The following is a 26,679-nucleotide window of genomic DNA, read 5'->3' on the forward strand; positions in this document are numbered from 1 at the left end:
TTCGAGAGGTCTTACATTTGGGAAGAGAAAGACCAGAACTGCGAAACGGCTGAATGTGAAGATGTAACTTCAAAATGCTGTAATTTCATTGAATAAATATGAGCATTGCTGCTTCCTGTACGGCTGTTACCGTGGAAACCGTTCTGACAGTGCCTCCTGCAGGCAGAGAATGAACATGTTTTCAATCAGTCTGTCTGCTGGTTTTGTTCAGACCGATGTGAACACCCTTGTTTTTACTCAGAAAACACGCAGGGCTGTAAATATTAACTGGTGGATATACAAGAAGATTATGTTTTACAATAATCTAAACAATTAAGACAGTAAAACATATATTTATGTTATTTAACTAATAACAATTTATCAACATTGATTACATTTATTACACGGCTCTGTGGAATACTTGATTCTGATTGGTCAATCGCACCGCCCAATGGTATGTTATTCCCAGATAATAAGCATCAAACTGAATAACATACCGCTCATCCGGTTACTAGTCTTAACAAGTCACTCCGTCATCTTGTGACTGAAAACACTTAACCACCGCATCTTACAATGGAAGACTTCAGCATTCATTTCAACATACATGGTAAAAACTAATCTTTGTGTAAAAGCAGGATAATGTACATCCAGCTGGTTGTTGTCTCAGAATAAACCCCTTCAGGCTGATACTGGAGCGTCAGGTTTATTCTGAGAGAACAGCTGGCTGGATGAACATTATCCCGTTCATAGCAAGTGATACTTTTGACTCTATTTTCTTTAAAACATGGTTTAAAAGCTGAAATGTGAAATTTATCTATATAACTTTTGTATTTGTGAAAATGTGTCTGAACTGTAAATCATGCACTTTTATTTTATTTGTGCAGGTTTTCAATTATAGCTTTAAAATCCTGCAGATACCCAGGTCAGGTAAAAACCATCAGTTCATGTTTTTAGGCATATAATTGTCCAGACCTCATCGAGTGAGGAGGGTTCATTACTACAGCTCAAGCAGTTTTAGTTGAAGTATATGTGTGTGTGTGAGTGTGTGTGAGTGTGTGTGTGTGTGAGAGTGAGTGTGTGTGTGTGTGTGTGTGTGTGAGTGTGAGAGAGTATGTGTGTGTGTGAGAGTATGTGTGTGTGACCTGCAATATGTGTGTGTGTGTGTGTGTGTGTGTGTGTGTGTGTATGTGTGTGAGTGAGTGTCTGTGTGTGTGTGTGAGTGAGTGAGTGAGTGTGTGTGACCTGCAGTGTGTGTGTGTGTGTGTGTGAGTGTGTGGGTGACCTGCAGTGTGTGTGTGTGAGTGAGTGTGTGTATGTGTCTGTGTGAGTGTGTGTGACCTGCAGTGTGTGTGTGTGTTTCTGCGTGAGTGTGTGTGTGTGAGTGTCTGTGTGAGTGTGTGTGTGTGTGTGACCTGCAGTGTGTGTGTGTGTGTGTGTGTGTGTGTGTGTGTGTGTGTGTGTGTGAGTGAGTGTGTGTGTGTGTGTGTTTCTGCGTGAGTGTGCGTGTGTGAGTGAGTGTCTGTGTGAGTGTGTGTGTGTGTGTGTGACCTGCAGTGTGTGTGTGTGTGTCTGTGTGTGTGTGAGTGACCTGCAGTGTGTGTGTGTGTGAGTGAGTGTGTGTGTTTGTGTGTGTGTGTGTCTGTGTGAGTGTGTGTGTGTGTGTGTGAGTGTGTGTTTGTGTGTGTGTGAGAGTATGTGTGTGTGTGTGTGAGTGAGAGAGTATGTGTGTGTGTGTGTGTGTGTGTGAGAGAGTATGTGTGTGTGTGTGTGTGTGTACCTGAACCGCTCCTCCTGCAGCGCCTGCATCAGTAGTGTGCACTCCTTCAGATACCCGCTCTTCAGACTCTCCACCGTCTCCTCCAGTCGCGTCTGAGCATCTCGCAGCTCCTGTAGCAACATGTCCAGGCTGCCACTGTGGCTCCGTTCTAGTGTGTTTCCTCTGGAGCTGGGCGGGCCCCCGGGGGCCCCCGTCAAGCTGTTGGCTCCAACCGATTCTGAGGTCGTGCTCGAACAGTCCTCATCGCTGCCGAACTTCGGGCTGGACTGCAGGTGTCCGCCGGCAGATCCCAGAGAGCGTCCAGCAGCGGCCACATCATCCTCGGCATCCTCCGTGCCGTCCTTCAGCACACTGATGTTATCGGCACTGCCAAAGCGGTGGCGGATCAGCGAGGCGATCTCGCGAGGTTTGGAGGCCACAGCCCCAGCGGCTGAGTGTGTGACCTGGGAGAAACTGGACAGTCCACCCTTGACGCTGTCCACCACCCCCTCGCTGAGGCCCGTGATGACCCTGGCGCCCACATCTCGCAGGCCCTGCTGCATGTCCCGCAGCATGTCTTTGGGCTGCCGCTGCACGCCGCTGTGCTCCACCTCACGCAGACGCCGGTGGTAATGCTCCAGCTTACGCTGCAGCTGAGCGATGCTCGCTGCCGCCTTCTGGTTCTTCTTCTCAAACACCTGAAGATGGAGACAATGTGGGGGTGTGTGGAAGAGCAATTGAGAGAGGTAATGAAACATGAACAGGGAAGTAGAATAAGAGATGAAGGGAGAGCGAGGAACTTTATGAGGCATTTCGAACCTCTGTCTAACTGAATCAAGAAAGAGCTAACTCTAGCTGAAAACAGATGACCTCCAGTCACTGCAGTGCAGCTGTCAGTCTGAACACCCTTTAAGAGTAAAGCCCAAACTGTACTTTGGTTTTTATGTGTACAGCACGCATGACATGACTTCAGCCATCAGGACGATGTGTGCACAACCTAATTTTTCTAAGCACACATACACACCTGCTTTTAATTTTTTGCACTAATTAGTTTTGCCAAAAGGTGGCAATACTGGCCCAAGGCTGTTGTTTCACGGTTGCTTAAAGTCACAAAGTAGAAACAGACTACTGAATCTGAATCCCTGCATCCCAATGTTCATTCTATGCAGCCTAAATAGTATGTGAGATTAGATTAAGTACGTCCCAAATCATGTAAATGTTGAGTATGTTGTTGTGCAAGTACCTTGAAAAGAGTATGCAAGAAGTCCCCGGATACTATTTCAGGTAGATTTTTGAAGTGTGGATCTGTGCATACTAGGGGTTGAGTTTTTCTCCAACCCGCAGGTCCTGCTTTTATGAAATTATTTGGCCCGCCCTAGCCTGCCCTGCACCACTGTATCTATTTTTATAACCTGCCCCACACTTGCGAGCATTAAATAGACATACTAGACATTGTAATGTGAATGAAAACAGCCTTTATTTCAACCTTAAAAAGTGCTTTGAAACATCGGCATGTAAACAGGCAATATTATGAATTTGAACCATAAATCTAGTCATATTAATAACAATTATAAACATTTTCAACATTTTCAAAGCAGCATTTGTATTCATCTAATAGATTAAACATTTTTTTTATTTCAGATTTGTATAGGCCTACAGTTTACAGCCTACGCTACATAACCACTTAACTTAACTAACCCGTATGCAGATGTGCTTAGAAGAGCACCAGGGCCAGGCGTATTCCACCTCGCCACTCTGCCGACCAGAGGCCGTCAGCTCCCCAGAACCAGCCAACGAACCCATGTTAGTTGACTCCTATCGACTCTCGCTGGCTGAAAGACAAAGATGGCTGGCCCAGAATCTATGCCTCTACTGTGAGTGGTGAGTGCCATTCTCCCTTCGAAGTACCAAAATGAAACCACTCACCACTGTTGTGACACTTACTGCCGCTGACATCTCTCTTCCAGTTTCCACCCTCCTCGATTCTGGGTCAGCCGGCAACTTCATCTCCGGCGCCCTCTGCCGTCAACTCAAAGTCGCTACCATGGCAACGCCATCAGCCTACCAGGTCCACACAATAACGGCAGGCCGCTGAGTAAAGGATGTGTGCGTCATAGTGTGGGTCCCATTTTCCTCCAAACCGGACTACTCCACCACAAGGAGATCCATCTGCTGGTTCTGGAGGAATCCACAGCTGACATCATTCTAGGGCGCCCATGGTTGGAGCAGCACAACCCTGTAATCTCCTGGAAAACGAGCGAAGTCCTGTTTCAAGAGCTGCATCACTGCTCTGGGAGTTCCTCCATAAGTTCGTCCTCGTCTACATTGATGATATCCTCATATACTCCCGGAGCCTAGCGGAACATCGTCGCCACGTTGCGGAGGTCCTGCAACGCCTGAGGGCCTTTCAGTTTACCACAAGGCTGAGAAATGCTCCTTCTATCAGCCCTCAGTGCAGATCCTTGGTTACAACATCAACAGCAGTGACATCTGGATGTACAAGGGGAGGGTGAATGCCGTAAGGAATTGGCCCCCTCCTACCACCAAAGAACTCCAACGATTCCTTGACTTTGCCAATTTCTACAGACGGTGCATCCAGAACTACAGTGCCATCACCAGCCCTCTCACTCGTCTCCTCCGAAATAAACCTAAATCACTCTCTTGGTCTCCAGCTGCCACAGAGGCCTTCAACGCCCTCAAGAAGGTATTTACGACCGCTCCACTCCTGGTCCATCCTAACCCCGACCGACCCTTCGTCGTTGAAGTCGACGCCTCTACTACCGGAGTGGGAGCGGTCTTATCTCAGCAGGAGGGGAATCCCAGTCACCTCCACCCATGCGCCTTCTTCTTCCGGAAGATCAACCCGGCGGAGGTAAATTATGACATCGGCAACTGTAAGCTGTTGGCCATCAAGTTGGCCCTGGAAGAATGGAGGCATTGGCTGGAGGGAGCCAAACACCCCTTTCTGGTTCTCACAGATCACAAGAATCTAGAGTATCTTCGGGTCGCCAAGAGGTTAAATCCGAGACAAGCCCGCTGGGCACTATTCTTCACCCGCTTCCACTTTACCATCTCGTAAGCCCCCAAAGAAAATCTTGAGGAACCCGAAACCATTCTCCCAGAAAAGGTCATCATCAGCCCCATTACCTGGTCTGCCGAGACCCTTCCTCCAAACGATCCTGCTACCAACACCCCCCCGGGTTGCCCACCGGGACACCATTACATCCCCAGGACACGGCGCACTCCACTCATTCACTCCGCTCACACATCTCTTGGCACTGGTCACCCGGGGGTCAATGAAACCCTCTCGTTGCTTAGGGAACGCTTCTGGTGGCCCAACATGGCCTCGGATGTCAGAAGGTACGTGAACGGATGTACAGACTGCGCCGTCTCCAAAAGCCCACGCCATCTACCATCAGGCAAGCTCCATCCTCTGCCCGTCCCTAATTGCCCGTGGTCACACCTAGGGGTGGATTTTATTACTGATCTTCCTCCTTCAGATAATAATACTTGCATTCTTGTCATAGTGGATATATTTTCTAAGTCATGTCATCTTCTCCCCCTGAAAGGTCTGCCCACGGCCATGGAAATGGCTGAGTTATTATTTAACCATGTCTTCAGGTGCTTCGGCATCCCAGAAGACAACATCTCAGACAGAGGTCCTCAGTTCATCTCCCGGGTATGGAAGGCATTCCATTCACTCCTAGATGTGGCCATCAGTCTGTCCTCCGGATACCATCGCCCGTTGGAAGGGCAGACGGAGAGGAAGGTCCAGGAGATTGGACGCTTCCTCCGTACCTTCTGTCACGGCCACCAAAACTCCTGGAACCAGTTCCTAGGATGGGCCGAGTACGCACATAACTCCCTGCGACAACCTACCACCGGACTCACTCCATTCCAGTGCGTACTCGGCTACCAACCTCCACTCTTCCTCTGGTCAGGTGAACCCTCGGATGTCCCCGCCATCGACTACTGGTTCTGGGAGAGCGAGAGGGTCTGGGACGCGGCCCACCACCAACTGCAGCGGGCCCTACGTAGGCACAGAATGACAGCCGACCTTCGTCGATCCGAGGCCCCTACTTACCAACCCGGTCAGAAGGTCTGGCTGACCACCCAGGACATCCGCCTGTGCCTGCCCTGCCGCAAGCTAAGTCCCAGATTCATTGGCCCATTCACCATCCTTCAGCAGATCAATCCGGTCACTTACAAACTGCAATTACCTCCTGAGTACTGGATTCACCCCACTTTCCATGTGTTCCTCCTTTAACCTCACCATCCCTCTGTCTCTCCCTTTACAGAACCTGGCAAAGCCGAAGCCCCCCCCTCCACTCCTCCTAGAAGATGGTGCTGCCTATGAAGTAAGAGACATCCTGGACTCCCGGCGGCGTGGTGGACAACATGAATACCTAGTGGACTGGGAAGGATTTGGTCCATAGGAACGATCCTGGATTCGAACTTACTAAACACCTTCCACTCCAATCATCCCAACCGACCAGCTCCCAGAGGAAGAGGACGTCCACCACGTCGTCGGGGTCCTCGGCCCTCAGGAGCGAGCCGTGGGGAGGGGGGTACTGTTACAAACACGCCAGGTTCCACCTCCACTCATTCACATCACACGCACTCACACCAGAATACTGAGCACTTCCACCTGACCCTCATCATCATCCAATCACCTCTGCACTACAAATACCACACACACGCACTCAGTCAGAGTCCGGTCTCGTTCGCGACAAGGTTTTACCTGTATGCTAACTCTAAGGACTAACTCTATCTCTACTTACCTCTCTCCAGCGACCCCCCGAAGCTCCAAGGCCTTCTCTGTGCATGCGTGTGTGTGGTACACCTCCCCTGCTACTACGGATCCCTTCATCACTGCCATACTCCACATCACTCTACCCAGCACTACCAGCTCCTCTGCTTGTGCCTTAATAAACTGTCTTTCTGTTATTCCTCAGCCTCCTGTGGTATTCTGTAACAGTTGTGCTCTGTCTTTTAGAGAGAAGAGTCAAATTCAGCTGTGGTTATGACACAACTCTCCAATTTCCATTCATCATTAATGAAGTGACCAGTAAACGCTGTGTATGCTCATTTGTTGAACTCATCAGTCTACATGTCAGTGGTAATAGCTGTGCCACAATCCAGAGCTTTTTTGAGAGGATTTCTTTTTTTTGCCTGTGAGGAAGTACACTGCGGGCATCCACACGTCCGGTACATGAACCAATGTTAATTAGACACTGGGCTACGATATGAAATCCATCTCCAGATATAGGGCCACAGATCTTGAAAGCACAATTCAACACAAGCGTCTGTGACCTCGGACTTGACATGTGCTGGTACTTTACTTTTGAAGAAAGCGGTAATATTGTGAGACGTTTCACTGCCGTCACTTTTCTTAGACCCCCCACAAATATGTCTTGACATGCTGGAAGTGCCCGTTTTGTGGCTCTTGTGTTTGTATATTTTTTCACACGAGTTGCACTTCACGTAGCCGTTACTGCTGTTGTCTCCTGCTGCAACTATTTCTGAGAACCGGTCCCAAACATTAGATTTGGCAGCCTGACCTTTTTCCTTTTAATTATGTAAATGTTGTTTAATTATGTTTCCCGACCTCAATTTCTCCCGCACCTCGTCTTCCATCTTCACATCTTGTCCGTGCTTGGCGCTTTCATGACGTGTCACATGACACCAAAGGTTTGGGGACATCATGCAAGTTACGTTGCTAAGTAGGCCTTCTTATTGTAACCTTATCAAAGAGCCTAATAAAATATTAAAATAGATATTCCAAATATTTAATATAGGCTATAGGAAATTGCTCGCAACATACATGGATTTTTATTTTATTTTGTTTTTAATGACCTGCCCCAACCTGCCCCACAAATAAAGTGCCAATTTCCATTGCGCTTTGGTAAAGGATTCTGCTCAAAACTACAAACATGAATAAAAACTGTAAAAAAAACTACAAACATGGCTAGGACTGTGTATTGTTCAAAATCTTTCGATCCGGTGCCAATTTCGATACCTCAGTTTCGATACCGGTTCCTAACGATACTTTTTTCTATACCATATGTTTTAAAATCCATTTCAACATCAACATTCAACATTAAACACAAAACTTTTATTTTTCACCTTAATTAAAACAAATTCTGGTAATACAACTGGTTGTGCTTTTTAGATAGGGGTGCGCCATTCAGGGGCGGACTGGGACCAAAAAGTTGCCCTGCACTTTCTGGCCCACAGCAGCCCACCACATCATAATGCAAACGCCCCTGTTTTGATGTCATTTATTAATTTAATATTTAAGTAAACAGTTTGGGGATTTTTACCAATAGGGCAACTGATCCTCTGTTGAAAAAAAAAAACAGCAGCTGTTCATTTAGCGACTCCTAGTGAGCGATACATGCTCATCAAGACACAAACATTCTTCTAGAACTCACACTTTGCATTCAGTTAGCAGATCCATACGAATCATGCATGAAATAGAAGTTTATAAACTCAAACAATAGCTTTATGTGCTTTACAGATGAACTTGAAGTCTTTATTTATTCGAGTCAATCTTTTAAAATAATAATTTATTTTGTTTAATGAAACCAGTTTGGAAACCAGTGTTTCACAAACTGGATAGATCTGAGGTGCAGGGCTCGCAAAATCGTTAGCCCCACGTCCCGGGGCTATTGTGTTTTCCAGTCCGATGGGCTATCGTGAATAGTGATGTAAAATTCCTAACTTGATTCACGTTGTTCACTCGCTTGAAGGGGTGAAACGGATCGTAGCTGATCGTTTGCACTTGTTTCTAAATATTGCTGATTCAAGCGTTTTAAACAATTCGCGGGCATTCGGAGCTGTGAGCAGCATTTCAGACAATGCGCGTGCAGAGAATGAATTCATATTTCGCGTATCGTAACTTCTGAATGAATACAGTGACCTGCTGCTTAGAGAAATTCGCTGTACCGGATAAATCTGTCTCTCTCTCTCTGTTTTTTAGACGACGTGAAAGGGGGCGTGTTTCAAGATACGCAATGGAGTAGACCAAACAAAACAGGGAGGGAAGGCAAAACACTCATCCAAACAAATGCTTCATTAAATTGGTGGTATTGCCAGCTTTGGTTGCAATACTCTTATCGCATTTGTTGCACTTTGCTGACTCGGCATCCACTTTTATAAAGTGTAGCCACACTTTAGACCTCTTTGGCATTGTAAAACGGAAACGTTTTGAGAAAAAACAACTACACTTGTGTTGTTTGACTGCGAGTATCTTCAGAAATCCTCCCCGTCACATTACGTGGTGGTGGACAGCCAATCACGGCGAATTTAGGTCCTTACATGCTACAAGCTCACGCAGACACAGCCGCTTGGCAAAAAAAAAGAAAAAGAAATTTGGCAACGAAAGATCAATTATTTTTCGATACTCATAGTATCAAAGTTTTTCATTTGATACCATAAAGGCATCGAAGTTCGGTACCCTGCCCTAAACATGTCTGGTCACCTCATCCCTACCCTTTTGGGTGCTGAGGCCATTGTTTCAGATCGCTAGTTAATGTTTTGTTAGTCTATTCATCATCTTCATCAACGAAATTAACACTGATGTTAACTGTGACAAGATGACAGGCCAGTTTATAGTGACAGGGTGTGTGTAACTGTACAACACAGCATCCATGACATGATAGTTTGTAAAGCCTGTCTACAGTAGCCTACTCTTCTATTACACACTGTAGTGTGTACTTTTTCCACACCAAAAAAAAATACATACTTTAAGTGCGTAGTATAAGTAGGCACATTGGGATGCAGCAAATATGACAGATTTACAGAAAATATAAATGCAGGGCAGGATTTAGTTCTGTGCATCAGTTGTTGATTGGATGGTCAGATGTGGGCGTGGCTCTCAGATGAGCCTGAGCTAGTATGACTGGAGCTTTAGAGTACTAAATGACTGGATAAGTCCTGCATATGCCACTTCACCAGAGAAACCAGCTCTAGACAATTTGATTAAACATTACAAACGTGCACAGATTGTTTACAAAAAGGTCTATACTATGCATTTGCCAAATAAATAATATTAATAATAATAATAATAATACAAATGCAAGATTCATTTTCATGCTGAATATTATTTCTAGCCATCTTGTTTTGAAGATGCATGCATGCATAGATAAAAAGACAGCAGGCTGGTTCATATGTGAGATGGTACCTGTTTGATGCGGGCGCTCTGCTGTTTGTCGTTGGCATTGCTGGCCAGTTTGAGGTACTCGGCCACATTCTCGTCGCGGGCCGCCTGCTCGATGCGCAGCTGCTCTGTGAGCTTCAGGATCTTCTGCTGCAGCTGTGCGATGGCCTGCCGTGTGCGTTGGGGGTCCAGACCGGCGTCCTCCGAGCCCAGCAGTGAACCGTCCGCCCCGTAGGACGCCGCCAGATCGCCCTCCAGCCTCTCGATCTGAGAAACACAGAGAAACGGCCAGGAGGAAGCCGAGGCAGGGACAAAGACGAGAAAAGTCATGTCACTTCTTAAAATAGGTCTTTCCGTGTCTTTCTGCTGACACAATGAAGCAATCGCCCGCTTCTGCAATCGCAAACATGCAGACGGAGGCTATTAAAGGTCAACATCTCCATCACACACACACACACGCTTGCGTTTATTCTAATAAAGAGAACACAGTGCCTTGTTTTTGTGAAGTACATTGGCTGAAACTGGTCTCACAGTAAACTGAACCCGTTTAAAGGATGTTTCAACACTTTTAACAGGGAAAATCAAGACAAAGATACTCCTCCTATCTAACACTGGAAAAAGCACATTTGCAACTATACACATGCGTCGGCCTGATAGTTAACAATCAGAAAGAGCTGAACAGTGAGGTCTGTCTGATCATATAGTCCAGCTCTGTTCAATCTGACCTATATATCAGCAATAATAACTCCATTAAACAAGGGCTTTGTGAAAAGACAGTAACCACTAAAATGAAGATTTGATATAGGCATGAGATAATATAATATTGTTTTGTTAAACCGATCAAAAGGAACATGTTCGTATTTAGAGTGGGAAAAGTGCACTAAAATGATATTCAGTCAAACAGATCTGATCTTACTCAAGCTCAGCAGAGAGAGAGAGTGTGTTAACCGGACGTGAAGGGAAACAGTGCAGCAGGAGGCTGAAATGACACAATGATGCGTGATCTCCGCGAGACTCGTCTTCAGAGCGTTATAACGGGTTATAAAGCGTGTCGAGTCCTCCCTCACTCACCTTCCCTCTCCGCGCTCGCAGCAGCTGCTCCCAGTGCATCTCCTCCTCGAGAGCCACTCACTCACTCACTCACGCGCTCGTTCGGAGATCTCACCGGCAGCTGAACTCGAGCTCGAGCTCCTCCCGCGTGCTGCTTTAAACATGACATCATCCCTGAAACCAATGCTGATTCAGTATGAACAACTGGCTTCAGTGAACGAAACATTCAGACCTATTTATTCCAGTCTTACTGTCTCTCGCTTTTGTTCTCGAAACGGACTCACTTTTCAAATAAACATATAATAACAGAGAATGCTTGGAGAATATGGATTCATTAGAATTTCTTAATATACAGAAAAATGCAGATTATAGTGATATTTCAACATGGGAGATCTGTTCAGTCAATTTTAACAGAATGTAGTAAATTATTCTAGAAATGAGTATAACAGCACTGTTAAAAATATTAAAAAAGCATAAATTAGGATTTCATTAAATGAAACCCTACATGAACACCATTTGGCCAAATATACAAAATGATGTGTTTTTGTTGTTGTTGTTGTTGTTGTTTTGTCAGTGTGGGCAGGTGCCAAATCCTGCTGGAAAATGAAATCAGCATCTTCAAAAAGCTGGTCAGCAGAAGGAAGCATGAAGTGCTCCAAACATTCTTGTGTGGACCAACACCAGCAGATGACATTGCACATTTACATTTATTCATTTATCTGACGCTTTTATCCAAAGCGACTTACAATTGCTATATATGTCAGAGGTCGTACGCCTCTGGAGCAACTAGGGGTTAAGTGTCTTGCTCAGGGACACATTGGTGTCTTACAATGGATTCGAACCCGGGTCTCTCACGCCAAAGACGTGTGTCTTATCCACTGCGCCAACACCACCCCTAATCATGCACCCCAATGCACCCCAAATCATCACAGACTGTGGAAACTTAACACTGGACTTCAAGCAACTTGGGCTATGAGCTTCTCCAGCCTTCCTCCAGACTCTAGGACCTGGGTTTCTAAATAAAATACAAAACTTGCTCTCATCTGAAAAGAGGACTTTGGACCACTGGGCAACAGTCCAGTTCTTCTTCTCCTTAGTCCGGGTAAGATGTCTCTGATGTTGTCTGTGGTTCAGCTAATCTCTTGACACGTCTGTGTGTTGTGGCTATGGATGCCTTGACCCCAGCCTCAGTCCATTCCTTGTGAAGTTCACTCAAATTCTTGAATCGATTTTGCTTGACAATCCTCATAAGGCTGTGGTTCTCTCTGTTGGTTGTGCATCTCTTTCTTCCACACTTTTTCCTTCCACTCAACTCTCTATTAACATGCTTGGATACAGCACTCTGTGAACAGCCAGCTTCTTTGTCAATGAATGTTTGTGTCTTACCCTCCTTGTGAAGGGTGTCAATGATTGTCTTCTGGACAACTGTCAGATCAGTCTTCCTCATGATTGTGTAGTCTAGTGAACCAAACAGATAACATTTTGAAGGCTCAGGAAACCTTTGCAGGTGTTTTGAGTTGATTAGCTGATTGGCATGTCACCATATTCTAATTTGTTGAGATGATCTGGTGGGTTTTTGTTAAATGTGAGCCAAAATCATCACAATTAAAAGAACTAAAGACTTAAGCTACTTCAATCTGTGAGCACTTAATTTATTTATTACACAAGTTAAAAAAAAATATTTGAACTACTGAAATAAATTAACTTTTCCACAACTTTCTAATTTATTGAGATGCACCTGTATATATATATATATTTTTTTTTTTGCTTTTCTTTACCTATGAATTAGATCACCACAGTATATAACAAAGTGTAAATAAAGCCATACTAAAATAACCTTTTGCAGAGTCATTATCTAAAACAACATTATGAAAATGCATTGCATAATTGCGTATGATGACACAAGACCATGATTCATGCAGTGATTTAACCAGACAACAACAAATTTCTTAGTCACTAACACTATCTGTTTACAGTCCAGCACAAATCCAGCTCACAGTGTTTATGAGGTCTGTAATCTCAGATACAGAGCAGGCTGAACGGGACGGCCCGTCTGGGACGGGTGATTGAGGACAAACACACAAACTGAGACAGACTGAGCCGTTCTGCCAGTCAGGAGCCATAAAGCCCATCACAAGCACACAAACAGTAATCAATTAGCAATTCAGTTATTCATATTCATTGAAGTCACACAGGTGTCAATAGATTATATAAGCAATAATGTACAGTCAGCCCGGCTTTTTGGGAAAATAAACACAACAGCATGATCAAGCCTTGTGTAACACTGAAGTGAGTTTGTTTTACAATACTGTCTGGCTGACTAATCATTACTACACTTAACAAGTTTGTTTGCCCATATAATCTTAAGGAAATTGTGTGTACATTTATTTGGTTTGCTGTCCACTCATGAGGGGCTCGATGAAGCATCACCCCCCCCCCCCCCATATAGTATGACTACAAAGGACTTGGTAACAGTTATTCACTGACTGTATGATTTTCCAGTCTGCCCTTTTTAAACACATTTTCTGCTGGCTTTGTGGTAAAATCTGCAGAATTCTGAGCAGTGAATTTATAAACAGTCAAATGTGTTGAACAAAGCTGAGCAAGGATAGCTGAAAGCAGGAGTCAAACGCTTCATAAATGAAGACATTTCAGAGCAGGGCATCTGTGATTTGAACAACAGAGAGCATTTCAATTCTGCTGATTCACACTTCTTCAGTTTCCACAGATTAGTTTAGTTTCTGAAACTTTCCATACTTTAGAAACCACAGAAAATGGCCAGAAAAATGGGTTCTGCACCAGCCTTGAAGGCTTGCAGGTCTGGAATCAGGGACATGTCAGTATATATATATTACTTTACATGTCTTTGTTTTTCTTCCTGTTTCTTTATCTAGCTGATTGTGGCAGTAAAATCCCTTCATATTTACACAAAGGCCAGTTTCAGAGAGGTGGAAATCCTCTTTACTGCTGCTTTAAGGGAGACTGGAGCCACTAACAATGACTTATTCATCAGCAGTGGACAATTACATAACTGAACATGTTAACCTGAGTTCATATGCAAACACAACTCTACACACACACACACACACACACACACACACACACACACACACACACACACACACACACATGCACACACACACACACACACACACACACACACACACACACACACACACACACAAAACAAGGATAACACATGCTAAAACTGTGTAGCGGTTAACTTTCAAACTAAACACATTATACATTTGAGTGTACTTCATGGCCTTACTGTTATGTGCACACAAGTGTTAGCTTTGTCTGTACTAATGTTACTGTTGTGAAACTCAGAAACTCAGAAAACAAATCCCTGGTTATCTTGGGTCAAGAACTACAAGAGAGTCTTTCATGAGTAATTATGTCAAAACGGTATTTGTGAAAGTCTCTTATAAGCTTTTGAGCAGATTCACACTCATACTCTTCCTACCAAAATTTAGCAAAGTTAAATCACCAATTTTTGTATTTTTTTTTTTATATATTTTTTTTTATATATATTTTAATTTTTTACATGAAAGAGATGTATGAGACTGTTATATTTTGGTCTGTTTTTCACAGTGATTGCATGCTTCAGAAGTCATACAGAGGACTTGGATCTTGGCAGCCCCGGTCCCCATTCACTTTCATGGAAAATATCAGCTTAAACATGATAAACCTCATTCCTCAGAAAAAGAAAACAAGTCATACAAGTTTGGAACAGCTCTGCGAATCATGAAATTTTGAGTGAAAACATGGCAACATACAAACCATAAAATTCAAATTCAAATCCAGTTTCCTAATAATGCGAACATATCATGAAGTCTATAAGAGAACCAATGCACATAATATTCTAATTCAGCAAATTTAAACTTTCTGAACTCACGGTGTTGGTGGGTGAGGTGGATGGCGAGGACTCTGGCGTTATCAGGTTGAGAATGATGTCCATTGGAGAAATCATTGAGCCAGCAGACAAGTCACGAGGCGTTCATTCACTCAGGTGTGTTGAGTTTTGATCTGAGCATCCAGAGTGTCCGTGCTTTACCATTACAGCATGATAAACAACAGAGAAAATAACAGTGTCCATGTTCTTCAAACAAAAACGATGAGGCCTGAGCTTTACACCGCTCAGAAAAGTTAACCGTCGAGCTGTAAAAAGCTGCAGTGGAAACGTCAGATTTGAGAAATCAAGTGTTCAGAGTTCACACAGTGAATGAAAAGCCCAAAAGCTCAGTGTGAACGTTTAGTGTGTGTGAGAAAGAGGCAGAGCCAGAGCCCATAAGAAGGGCTTTGTCTCGGCAGGACTCTTTTGGCCAACAGAACCGTGTTGGACAACTAATGAGGAAATACATTCACGGGTTTAAGGGGCTTCAAGAGCTTAGCCAATGAGTTATGGTGGCCAACCAACCTCAACCAATCACAGACAAAGACCCTAAAACCAATCATAACCATCCACTGTGCCCAGACTAATGAATGGCTTTGCCTTCAGTTATAAAATCAGTGCATACAGACGTGATGAACATGAGCTCTACAGATCCACACTGCTGTGTGACACTACTGACTCCCCGAGCTACTGAGCCATAGCCCTGCCACTGTGTGTGTGTGTGTGTGTGTGTGTCTGTGTGTGCGCGCAGAAGGGGAATGGGGTGCGTAAGAGGGGCAGACGAGAAACTGCCAAAACTCTTCTCAATGGAAGAGAGAGAGAGAGAGGAAGCTGTGCTTTAGGTGAGAACTGTCTTATATAACACCAGGCCTCATTCAGTCAGTGTGAACGGGACAGAGAGAGGCTGTTTTCAATGAATGAAGCTCAGCACTTGCTTCGAACTCGATTTTTGATTTCTATATTTCACCTCCATATTTGGATTCCTCCAGGTTAGTTCCCCTTCAGTACCATTAGTAGAGACACATTATTCTCTATAAATATGCAAAATTCACAACCAGCTGACAAGCACACAAACCACATTCCTCGCATAACAAAGAGATGTATTGTTCAGGTAAGAGATGTCACCCAGCTGCTGATTTACCTGGGCTTTTTCTCACTGGCAGCACCAGTTCATTCCAAATAGGACACACACACACACACACGTACACACACACGTACACACACACACACACACACGTACACACACGTACACACACACACACACACACACACGCACACACACACGTACACACACACACGTACACACACACACACACACACACGTACACACACACACACACACACACGTACACACGTACACACACACACACACACACACACACACACACACGTACACACACACGTACACACACACACACACACACACACGTACACACACACGTACACACACACACACACACACACACACACACACACACGTACACACACACGTACACACACACACACACACACACACACACACGTACACACACACGTACACACACACACACACGTACACACACACGTACACACACACACACACACACACACACACGTACACACACACGTACACACACACACACACACACACACACACACACACACACACACACGTACACACACGTACACACACGTACACACACACACACACACACGCACACGTACACACGCACACACACACACACACACACACACGTACACACACACACACACACACGTACACACACACACACACACACACACACACGTACACACACACACACACACACACACACACACACGTACACTTACACACACACACACACACACACACACACACACACACACACACGTACACACGCACGCACACACACACACACACACAGAGACACACACACATTCCAGAAAGATCTAGAATGTGGTTATCAGAGTGCATTCTTACAAAACATCACTCTTTCATCCCAAACTGGACCAGTTAATGACTCCAACATTACATGCTCATGCACAACACAAACAAACTAGATTCTAATCTCCAGTCATTTCCACTGCCAACTCCAGCTCGTATGTGACAGTGTCAGTACTGACAATCAGTGCTCCTCAAAATAGGCTTCATTTTCATGTCACAACATATGATATCATACAGCTTCTGTGTTTGTTTAGTTTTTGGACATGATCTTGTGAGACCGCCCTACTGTTATCTTAATCAAGAAAGCTCAATACTGCACATTCCCTGAGCATGTGCTTCTGAATCTAGAGTTTGTTGTGGAATATTCTGCTGTCTTATCTCAAGAGATTTGAGTATTTTAATCATAAACACATTATGTTCTCAGCAGAATACAGAACATCCTAAGCTAAAATTAACCCACAGTCATACAAAGTAAAAACAAACAAACAAAAAAAAACAGTCAAACTGGTTTGAGCAGTTAAAAACAGAACAGGTCAGAACAGCACTGCATCCCCATGGTAAGGAAATTAATCTAACATGGAACACATTTCTTCTGATATAGGAATGAATTTTGCTGCACAAGATGTTCAGATGTTTACCTTCACACAGGTGTCTAAAACAATTTTAGCAACATATAGTCAGGCCTAATGGTTAGAGATTTGGACTCTTAACCCAAAGGTTGTGGGTTCGAGTCTCGGTCCACCAGGAATTGTAGGTGGGGGGAGTGAATGTCCAGCGCTCTCTCCATGCTCAATACCACGTGTGTGTGTGTGCACTTTGGATGGGTTAAATGCAAAGCACGAATTCTGAGTGTGTTGGTAGTTCTGAACTGAATCATTCGTCAAAGTGCAATGGATGGGTAACAGGCGAGCACACTCTGAGCTATGAACAACATGACACTAAACAACCACTAGAGGGAGACGAGAGTCCTCACAACAACAATCAACTACAGGCAGGTCTGACCACAGACTCCAGCTGATGTACATGTGATGTTCCTCTTTGAGACATCTACGGTGGGGAGATTTTATGGCCCGTCCGTGTGTTTGTGTCTTGGGTCTGTGTGTATGTGTGTGTGTGCTTGTGCACACACATGCACACAGAGACATGAAAGTGCATATATATTTCTTAGATTTCTCTAAAACTTACAGCATTTAAAAATTGTTACTCTCTCGCTATATATTATCTGTGTGTTTATTTATAAATATAATTTTTTTTTGTTAGATTTACCTCACATACAAATTTGTCCTTAAAATATGGTTACACACATGGATTAGGTATTTGTGAAGCCATCTCATAAACAAAAATAAAAGTGGTTCAAAAGCTGCAAAGCTCATCCCAATGAAAACAGGAAACACATTTAGACTAATGATCAATACTGCCTCGAGGTTAAGCACTTCCTTTCAGTTTGCTAAATCAAATGTTGACCAGTTGGTAAAAAAATAACTTTCTTTCTTCTTTCTTGGATTCTTTCTTCTCTTTCAAGCTCAGTATCGTGGAAACTGCCTTAAAATGACCTCAAAGCAAAGCAAGAACACAGAGTACTGTCTCTCTGTGCTTTTGGGTCAAATATACAAGGATGATCTGAGCACTGTCTGACCTGGATAAGAGCAATGGCCTACATAAATAACTAGTCATGAATATTTGTTAAACATGCAGATGAAACAGTGATAACATCAAAGTACACATATGTGCACAAACTCATGCGTACAGCAAAACTGATGAAGTTACATGGCTCAATCACAGATGATAGCAGCTCCAACAACAGCTGCTAGTGTTTTCCCACACAGGAAGCAGGAAATGGTCTGAGGTTTTGTAACTGACTGTTTCTCACACCTTCAATGATCAATGTTATGGTTGCATCTTATGAAGCGTGGTGAAAACAACACGCAGGGCACATTCAGGTATAACATCACCTTTAGAAGCTTGAATCCTTTGCAAAGTCAAGTCAATGCGAGCAGTGCAGCGTGCAGCTTCTGCATTTAACAAACACTGTGGATGTTGTTGACTCGTTCACACTCACACCTGTGTCCATTAACACTGTCCTCTGAGTACACATCACTCCGTTTCCATGGAGACCAGGATCAGACAGAGCCACTGACAGCAGAAGTCAGTGGAGAAGGCAAAATAAAAATGTGGACATGAAAAAAAATTGTTCACACTGTATTTTAAGGTCAAATTCTCACTACTGATTATGGCTTTGCCTTAATAAACTCCTAATTACTGCTTAGTAAGGTAGCTGTTAATTTTAGGTATGGGGGTAGGATTAGGGATGTAGAACATGGTCACGCCGAATAGGTGTTTTATGAATACAAATAAACAGCAAATGTTCTAGTAATATCCATGCTAATAAAGTGGTTATTAGCGAGAATTGGTCCCTAAACTAAAGTGTTGCAAAATAAAAGAGTTGTGAGCTAAAGGCTGTGTTTAGTCGTGCAAAACTTCGACTCACTCTAACTGATGCAAATAAATCACAGACACACTACATCTGGTATATGGGTGGTCATAAAACAGAATTGGATGTGTTTGTGGCTCCCTGGCGCACATTTTGAGCTGCTGCCTGAAAACCTTGTTAGAGGGGAGGTACAGATGGCACCATGACAGGAGCTGAAGGCAGTAGCTGACCATCAGCACTGGAAGCCAGTAAACACCAGCCTCCAACAAGGCATGGCATCACCTTTGTCATGGACAGAGAAAGACCACCGGTAAACCGGTAAAGACCAGGGCCTCACCTGGGCTACAAGCCTCAGCACATGACTGGCAGCTGAAGGTCTATACAGGGAAGCAGGTGAAATTTCTGGAACTCACTGCGAGGACACTCAGGACAGACTCCCTGACTGCGGGTGTCGCTCTTAGACAGTGTTTTCTCTACTTCCTGTTGGCCTTCTGTAGCTAATCATAGCTCCGTGTAGCTGTTTTTATTTTATTTATTTTTTTCTCTAGAATCTTTATCTTACTATCACACTCAGTTTTTTAAAGTGATAAAATATAACTTAATTCACACCATATTTCTGATATTATCGATCAATCTTATCAGATTAACTTTGATCGTTCACTTTTATTTTATATCCGTGAGTGCAGTACACCTGCAAAGCGTTAGCACTCGTTAGCTTGTCATTAGCGTTTTCATTCGAACCTATCGCTGTTTTCTTTTCTCCTCTCGTCTCTCTCGCTTCAGTTTTTCACAAGTTCATCAAACAACCGCAGTAAGAATATTTCATCAAGCACAGTGAGTAATGGCTTCTCCTGCTATTGTTATTTGCACCTCTTGCCACATGTACAGTTTATCTATCCCTAAGAATGCTAGGGCGTAGTCGTGGGTCAAAACATTAAACAGGTTCTCCCCACTCAGTGATGCACCCACTGAGAAACCTGATGAAAGTGCTCTAGTTATTGGTGATTCTATTGTACGGAACGTGAATATAGAGACACCAGCCACCATAGTCAAATGTTCACCGGGAGCCAGAGCGCCTGACATCTTGGCAAATTTAAAAGTGCTGGCTAATGCTAAACGTAAATACAGTAAGATTGTTATTCATGCCGGCGCTAATGATGTTCGACTTCGCCAGTCGGAGATCACTAAAAATAACATTAAAGAGGTGTGTGAACTTGCAAGCACGATGTCAGACACTGTAATATGCTCTGGTCCCCTCCCTGCTTACCGTGGTGATGAGATGCATAGCAGATTGTCATCACTCAATGGCTGGATGTCTAAGTGGTGCCCACAGAATAACATAGGTTTCATAGACAATTGGACGAGCTTTTGGGGCAGACCTGACCTGTTTAAAAGAGATTGTCTTCATCCCTCCTGGGGTGGCGCCACTCTTCTCTCTAGAAATATGGCAAATAGTCTTAGTGTTTATACTTGACTAACTGGGGCCCAGGTCAGGAAGCAGACAGACTGGCTAAACCGACCGTCTGCTAGCTGCCTCATGTCACAGAAGTCAGTTAATTCTCAGCACATAGAGACTCTTTCACCTAGATATCACACTATAGAGACTGTGTCTGTTCCCCGAACTAGAAAATACAAAAACGCCCAAACCAAGTTAAGATTAACAATTTAATTGAGGTTCAACAAATAAAAAACAGATGCAATATGGATAAACAAATGATAAAGCTTGGCTTATTGAATATCAGATTCCTTTCTACGAAAACACTTTTTGTAAATAATATGATCACTGATCATAATATAGATGTACTCTGTTTGACAGAAACCTGGCTAAAACCTGATGATTACATTATTTTAAATGAGTCCACCCCCCAAGATTACTGTTATAAACATGAGCTGCGTCTAAAAGGCAAAGGGGGAGGTGTTGCTTCAATTTATAACAATGTTTTCAGGATTTCTCAGAGGGCAGGCTTCAAGTATAACTCGTTTGAAGTAATGCTGCTTCATATAACATTATCCAGAGAAACACATGTTAATGATTGTAACGATAAAAACTCCATGATCACGGGAAGAAGGAGGCGGGAACCGGCGGACAATCAAATATAAACTTTAATGACAAAATAAAGATAAAACACAAATAAATACCAAACACAACTAAAACCCAAGCCTGGTCCTCTCTCCTCCGTCACTGTCGTCGCTCCGGTATTAAATCCCTCCATCTCCTCCGTGGGACTCGAGACCGCTGGGTCGAGCAGGTGTCTCTCATTCCCAATCACTCCACCAGCCTCGCTCCTGTTCCCACGTCTCTCGGCCCCGCCCCACTCGTCACAATGATAAATCCCCTGTTATGTTTGTACTGGCTACTGTATACAGGCCACCAGGGCACCATACAGACTTTATTAAAGAGTTTGGTGATTTTACATCCGAGTTAGTTCTGGCTGCAGATAAAGTTTTAATAGTTGTTGATTTTAATATCCATGTTGATAATGAAAAAGATCTATTGGGATCAGCATTTATAGACATTCTGAACTCTATTGGGGTTAGACAACACGTTTCAGGACCTACTCATTGTCGAAATCATACTCTAGATTTAATACTGTCACATGGAATTGATGTTGATAGTGTTGAAATTATGCAGCCAGGTGATGATATCTCAGATCATTATTTAGTTTTGTGCAAACTTCATATAGCCAAAATTGTAAATTCTACTTCTTGTTACAAGTATGGAAGAACCATCACTTCTACCACAAAAGACAGCTTTTTAAGTTATCTTCCTGATGTATCCGAATTCCTTAGCATATCCAAAACCTCAGAACAACTTGATGATGTAACAGAAACTATGGACTCTCTCTTTTCTAGAACTTTAAATACAGTTGCTCCTTTATGCTTAAGGAAGGTTAAGGAAAACAGTTTGACACCATGGTATAAATGAAATTTTATTAATAAGATTCGGGAGGAGCGCGTCAGATACTTAGCCTAATCAACACAGGTGGACCATAATCAAGTAATCAATCCCATAGTATAAATATCGCTGACTTCCCTCTATCCATTGACGGTTTATCAGCATGCTGGTTCGCTTTGTCTGTCACCTTACCACAGACCCAATTTTCGTACCAACGAAGAGAGCTACACAGGGGATTTATAAGACCTGTTGCTTTTGCCGGACCCGAGATCATTTCTACCCAGACAAACACGGCCGTTGAGCATTATTAAGTGTCATCGTGACAGCTGCTCTCCTCGCCAAGCCACACGTCGCGGCCAATAGACCGTGCAAGCTCCGAGCTCGCCTTGCTCGACACAACGATCGTGCCGCCCGAGACCGAGCTCTCCCCGAGCGCTGGATTGCAGCAGAAAGAAGCCAACCAGCCTGGGCCGAGCCCCAGTTCTCACCGCGGCTCAGCCTTTCACCCCGGCGTTCCGGCCGGGTGGCAGTTTGAGGCCGCTTCCTCTAGCGGCGCAGACCGCGCGACGCTAACTAAAACATTTTCAGGCGAAGACGTTAAAAACAGGTTCTTCTTTTTCATCATTGGATTTTTTTCGGCAGTTGGCATCCAAAGTGTTGCATCTAAAAGCAGGTTCGTGGCTAAAGTTTGTTAAACGACGTCATGACGCAGTTCCGTCTTCTTCTGCTAGTGTTTTGGCAAACCAGCGTAAAGGTGCATTACCGCCACCTGCTGATCTGGAGTGTGGATTGCGCATGGATTTTGACTACAGATACAAACGTTCCATCGGATGATGATGCCACTTTTAACCACGAAGCAAACGCATTACATTCGCCTTACTGCGCACGTTTAAACCTGAAATGATACAAAAAAAAAAAAAAAAAGCTTGTTAGTCTCTGGATAAAAGCGTCTCTGCTAAATGCTTAATTAATTTTAAATTTTAATTTCCATGCAAGTTTTCTGGTAGGACCAAATCATTTAGGGACCTATTTCACCATTCACCGGCGTGATCACTCAAAATTCATCTAAAACGCATCTGCCCTAGTGTTTCGACGCAGGATAGCAAGTGTGAGTAAAATAACTGTCGCCTTTTAAAGTCCACAGGAAATCAAAATTGACTATATTTACTTTGTTCGCCTAAATTGATCGTTTCGTGCTGAACAATTCATCCATGCGAGCCAATCCACACCACAAAAAAAAAAAAAAAAAAAAAAAAAATTTTGGCTTCATAATCTTTAATCAAAATCTAAAAATGCCCCTCCCCTCTGCATTGGAGGACCTTCACTGATGACGTAGGCTTGAGGAATTTGGTGTCTGCTTAATCCGTAACCATGCCCCTCCAACTGACACTGACAGTAGACAGGCTGCCTGTGTGTTTGCGAGCATTGACAGCGCGTGAAAGGAGAGATGGCGAGGAGGTGCATTTTTGTAAATGATCCTCCTCGTGTTCCTGTTCTTCATCTTCCTCCTCCTCCTGCTGAAAACTAAATTGCGGTGATTCAGGTGGCGAGTAATCCTCAACAACCGATCGTAAACTTGCGTTTAGATCTGCCTCCATTTTTTAATTAAACACCTACTTATCTAGATCCAATCAGGTGCTAGTTGGAAAATAAGCCACGCCCACTATTTTCCTCATGTATTATTCCGTTTCTCTCGGGAATACGTCACAACACTGGAGAAAAGTCGTTCGCAACTTCCGTTCAAGGGGACTTTAAGGACCGTAATACGAAAAAACTGGCAAGTAAATATCTTTAGAAACCACGTGGAAGCGAATAGCACATAACTGCTATTAACCATAGACTGTATAAAAACATGGACGTAGTGTCCGTGACGTCACCCGTAGAGTCCTGAAGTGTGTTTTTGAAGCCTAAAGTGTGTAGAGCGGGCCGTTGCCATCTTGGCAGTGCGTCACCGCGCGACTCTCCCGGACAATCAAACATGGGCAAAAAGGCGGGAGCTAGTTGCTGTAGCCACACCCACCTAGCACGACGGCAGTGTCAGCAGCGGCAATCCACCCGTCACTCAAGTGGCTACGCCCTTAATTATGCAGAACTTTAAGTCTTAATATAATTTAAACGGATGAGTTATAAAAAAAATTTAAAAAAAAATTTCACCCCCCTCACAGTTGTCATGAAGGGCAAAATTAGCTATTTAGACCAAAATCATTTTTTGAACCAGGCTGTAAACATGTTTTTTCCTGCTGTAAAGTTGGGCATTTTAACATGGGGAGTCTATGGGACTGACTCCCTTTTGCAGCCAGCCTCAAGCGGCCAGTCGATGAATTGCAGTTTTAGTCACTTCCTTATTGGCCTCACGAGAGAGAGCGGGAGGTTGGCGCTCGCTATTAACCCATTTGCTTGCAAGCATCGCCAACGGCCCCAGTTTATTATCGTTTCACTTTCACAGCACGTTAAACATCACTCTCTTACTTGATCTGGATAAACCCTGCATCAATTGAAAGTCTAAAGACTTTGGCTTTGATATTTGACCAATATTTCGATAAAACATCATTTCAGTGACAGTTATTTAGTAATTATGTCAGGAAAACGATTCCAATCCCGAATGGTAAACGCCGAAGTGTTAGCTCATGGACAAATGTTGATCATGGATCTAGTCAGAAAGAATCATGAGCAGAAACATCTTTATCTTGGGTACGTAATTTCTGTCTCCATGCCAAAAATGGGGGGTGACTGGTAAGGGGTTAACGTTACTGCTGTAATCATGTCTTTTGGTACAACGTCTTACAAGACTAAACATGCTTCATCGTTTCCAAAAGCCTCTGTTTCCACAGTCCATACTACAACGTGAAAACAGCGTTCCAAACGTATCCTCTCGGGAGACCGTCTAAAGAGCCCGGAGGCCAAATGAGAGGAAAGATGCTTTTCCAACAGGAACATAATAATGTGGACTTGGCTTGAGGCTTGAGGAATTGTCAAATCAGGCAACCAATTGCTGAGCTGGTGACACAGTAGGCTACCCATTCATTTTTAGCTTGCCCCATCAAATGTCACTAACCCCTTTTTTTTTTCTCTCTTCCCACAGCCAACATCTACAGCAGCCGAAGCAAGTAGCCTTGCACGTACCTCCTCACTGCCGCAGCAGTGTCTGCTCCCGCAGGAGCCTTTCCCGTATCTCCCCACTGCCGCAGCAGAGTCTGCTCCCGCAGGAGTCTTTCCTATACCTCCTCACTGCCGCAGCAGTGTCTGCTCCCGCAGGAGCCTTTCCTGTACCTCCTCACTGCCGCAGCAGTGTCTGCTCCCGCAGGAGCCTTTCCTGTACCTCCTTACTACCGCAGCAGTGTTTGCTCCTGCAGGAGCCTTTCCTATACCTCCTCACTGCCGCAGCAGTGTCTGCTCCCACAGGAGCCTTTCCTGTACCTCCTTACTACCGCAGCAGTGTCTGCTCCCGCAGGAGCCTTTCCTATAGCTCCTCACTGCCGCAGCAGTGTCTGCTCCCACAGGAGCCTTTCCTATACCTCCTCACTGCCGCAGCAGTGTCTGCTCCCGCAGGAGCCTTTCCTATACCTCCTCGCTGCCGCAGCAGTGTCTGCTCCTGCATGGAGCCTTTCCCGTATCTCCCCGCTGCCACAGTAGCGTCTGTTCACACGCAAAAAAAAAACAAAAAAAAAAAAAACACACACATCACCTCCGCTTATAGGTATGCCATGCATCCTAGGTTGCGGTGATAGCATCATGTATCGACAATAGCCAAGACGCGCTCGCACATGCTCTCAAAGGATGATGTGAGCCTGTAGGTGGCAAAGAAGTCTCCATCCACAAATAGACATGCATCGTTAGCAGATATAAGGTATTCCATCGTACTTTAACAGGTAAATCCGATACGTGCCATATTTTAAAGGAGCTCCCCGGTTCTCTTACCGGCTTTTGAATACCTTATATTTAAGGCATTTGTTTACGTCCATATTAGGGTTAAATCGTTGGACTTTAAATGGAATCTACTATCGTAAAAAATAAATAAATAAATAAATAAATTAACAGGACAAGCGAGATGACAGTAGTGCCGACTACATGAACTAGCGGTTTTAAATATAGTATTTTATATTTAATGCCAGTTTATCAGCACGTCCGAAAAATATATATTTTTTCGATTATTGGTGATTCCATAGGCTCTTTCGTGCAACTGCATGGTTAAAATGGCAAATAGTAAGCTCAGACAAGTATAAAGAATCTTTCTCTTACTCCACCCATGCACGATTACATCGTCGATATGTACCATCGATCTCATGTGCTGACAATATGACAATTCGACAACGACCACATCGCCGATACATGGCACCTATTTGGGGTACACTGGCACAGGAAATCCAATTTATTTTTGCACGCTTAATTTCGAATACAACGACTGCACCAAAATTTTCGGACTCATTATCGGAAGCAGCTTATTGGATTCGCTAAACAATTATTCAAGTAAGCCTCACAGCGTCTACCCTTGTAGACAACCAAATCCTCCTTAGTATCGAACTCCCTGTCAGGCGCTGCAAGAGTGCTCCCGGTTGAGCCAACCTTGGCCTTCTCCGTTCAACTATC

At 44.0% G+C, this 26,679-nt stretch overlaps 1 protein-coding gene across 3 annotated transcripts in view; it reads right to left on the reverse strand.

Annotated features, from left to right (window-relative positions):
- The window catches only part of LOC132115293 (transmembrane and coiled-coil domains protein 1-like), a 49,279-nt gene that overhangs the window by 14,084 nt on the left and 8,516 nt on the right, over window positions 1–26,679 (reverse strand). Inside the window, exons 1-3 of one of the 3 annotated variants that reach the window (XM_059523674.1) lie at window positions 14,845–15,274; window positions 9,921–10,163; window positions 1,757–2,433 (exon numbers count right to left, since the gene is read on the reverse strand). In XM_059523674.1, the coding sequence (XP_059379657.1) occupies window positions 1,757–2,433; window positions 9,921–10,163; window positions 14,845–14,919 (995 nt within the window). In that variant the 5' untranslated portion in view covers window positions 14,920–15,274. Of the gene's footprint in view, window positions 1–1,756; window positions 2,434–9,920; window positions 10,164–10,967; window positions 11,086–14,844; window positions 15,275–26,679 lie in introns of those variants that run through there. The other 2 variants (XM_059523675.1, XM_059523676.1) reach the window with 2 other exon arrangements.

Source organism: Carassius carassius, chromosome 34 (genome assembly GCF_963082965.1).
Source record: "Carassius carassius chromosome 34, fCarCar2.1, whole genome shotgun sequence".
NCBI lineage: Eukaryota > Metazoa > Chordata > Actinopteri > Cypriniformes > Cyprinidae > Carassius > Carassius carassius.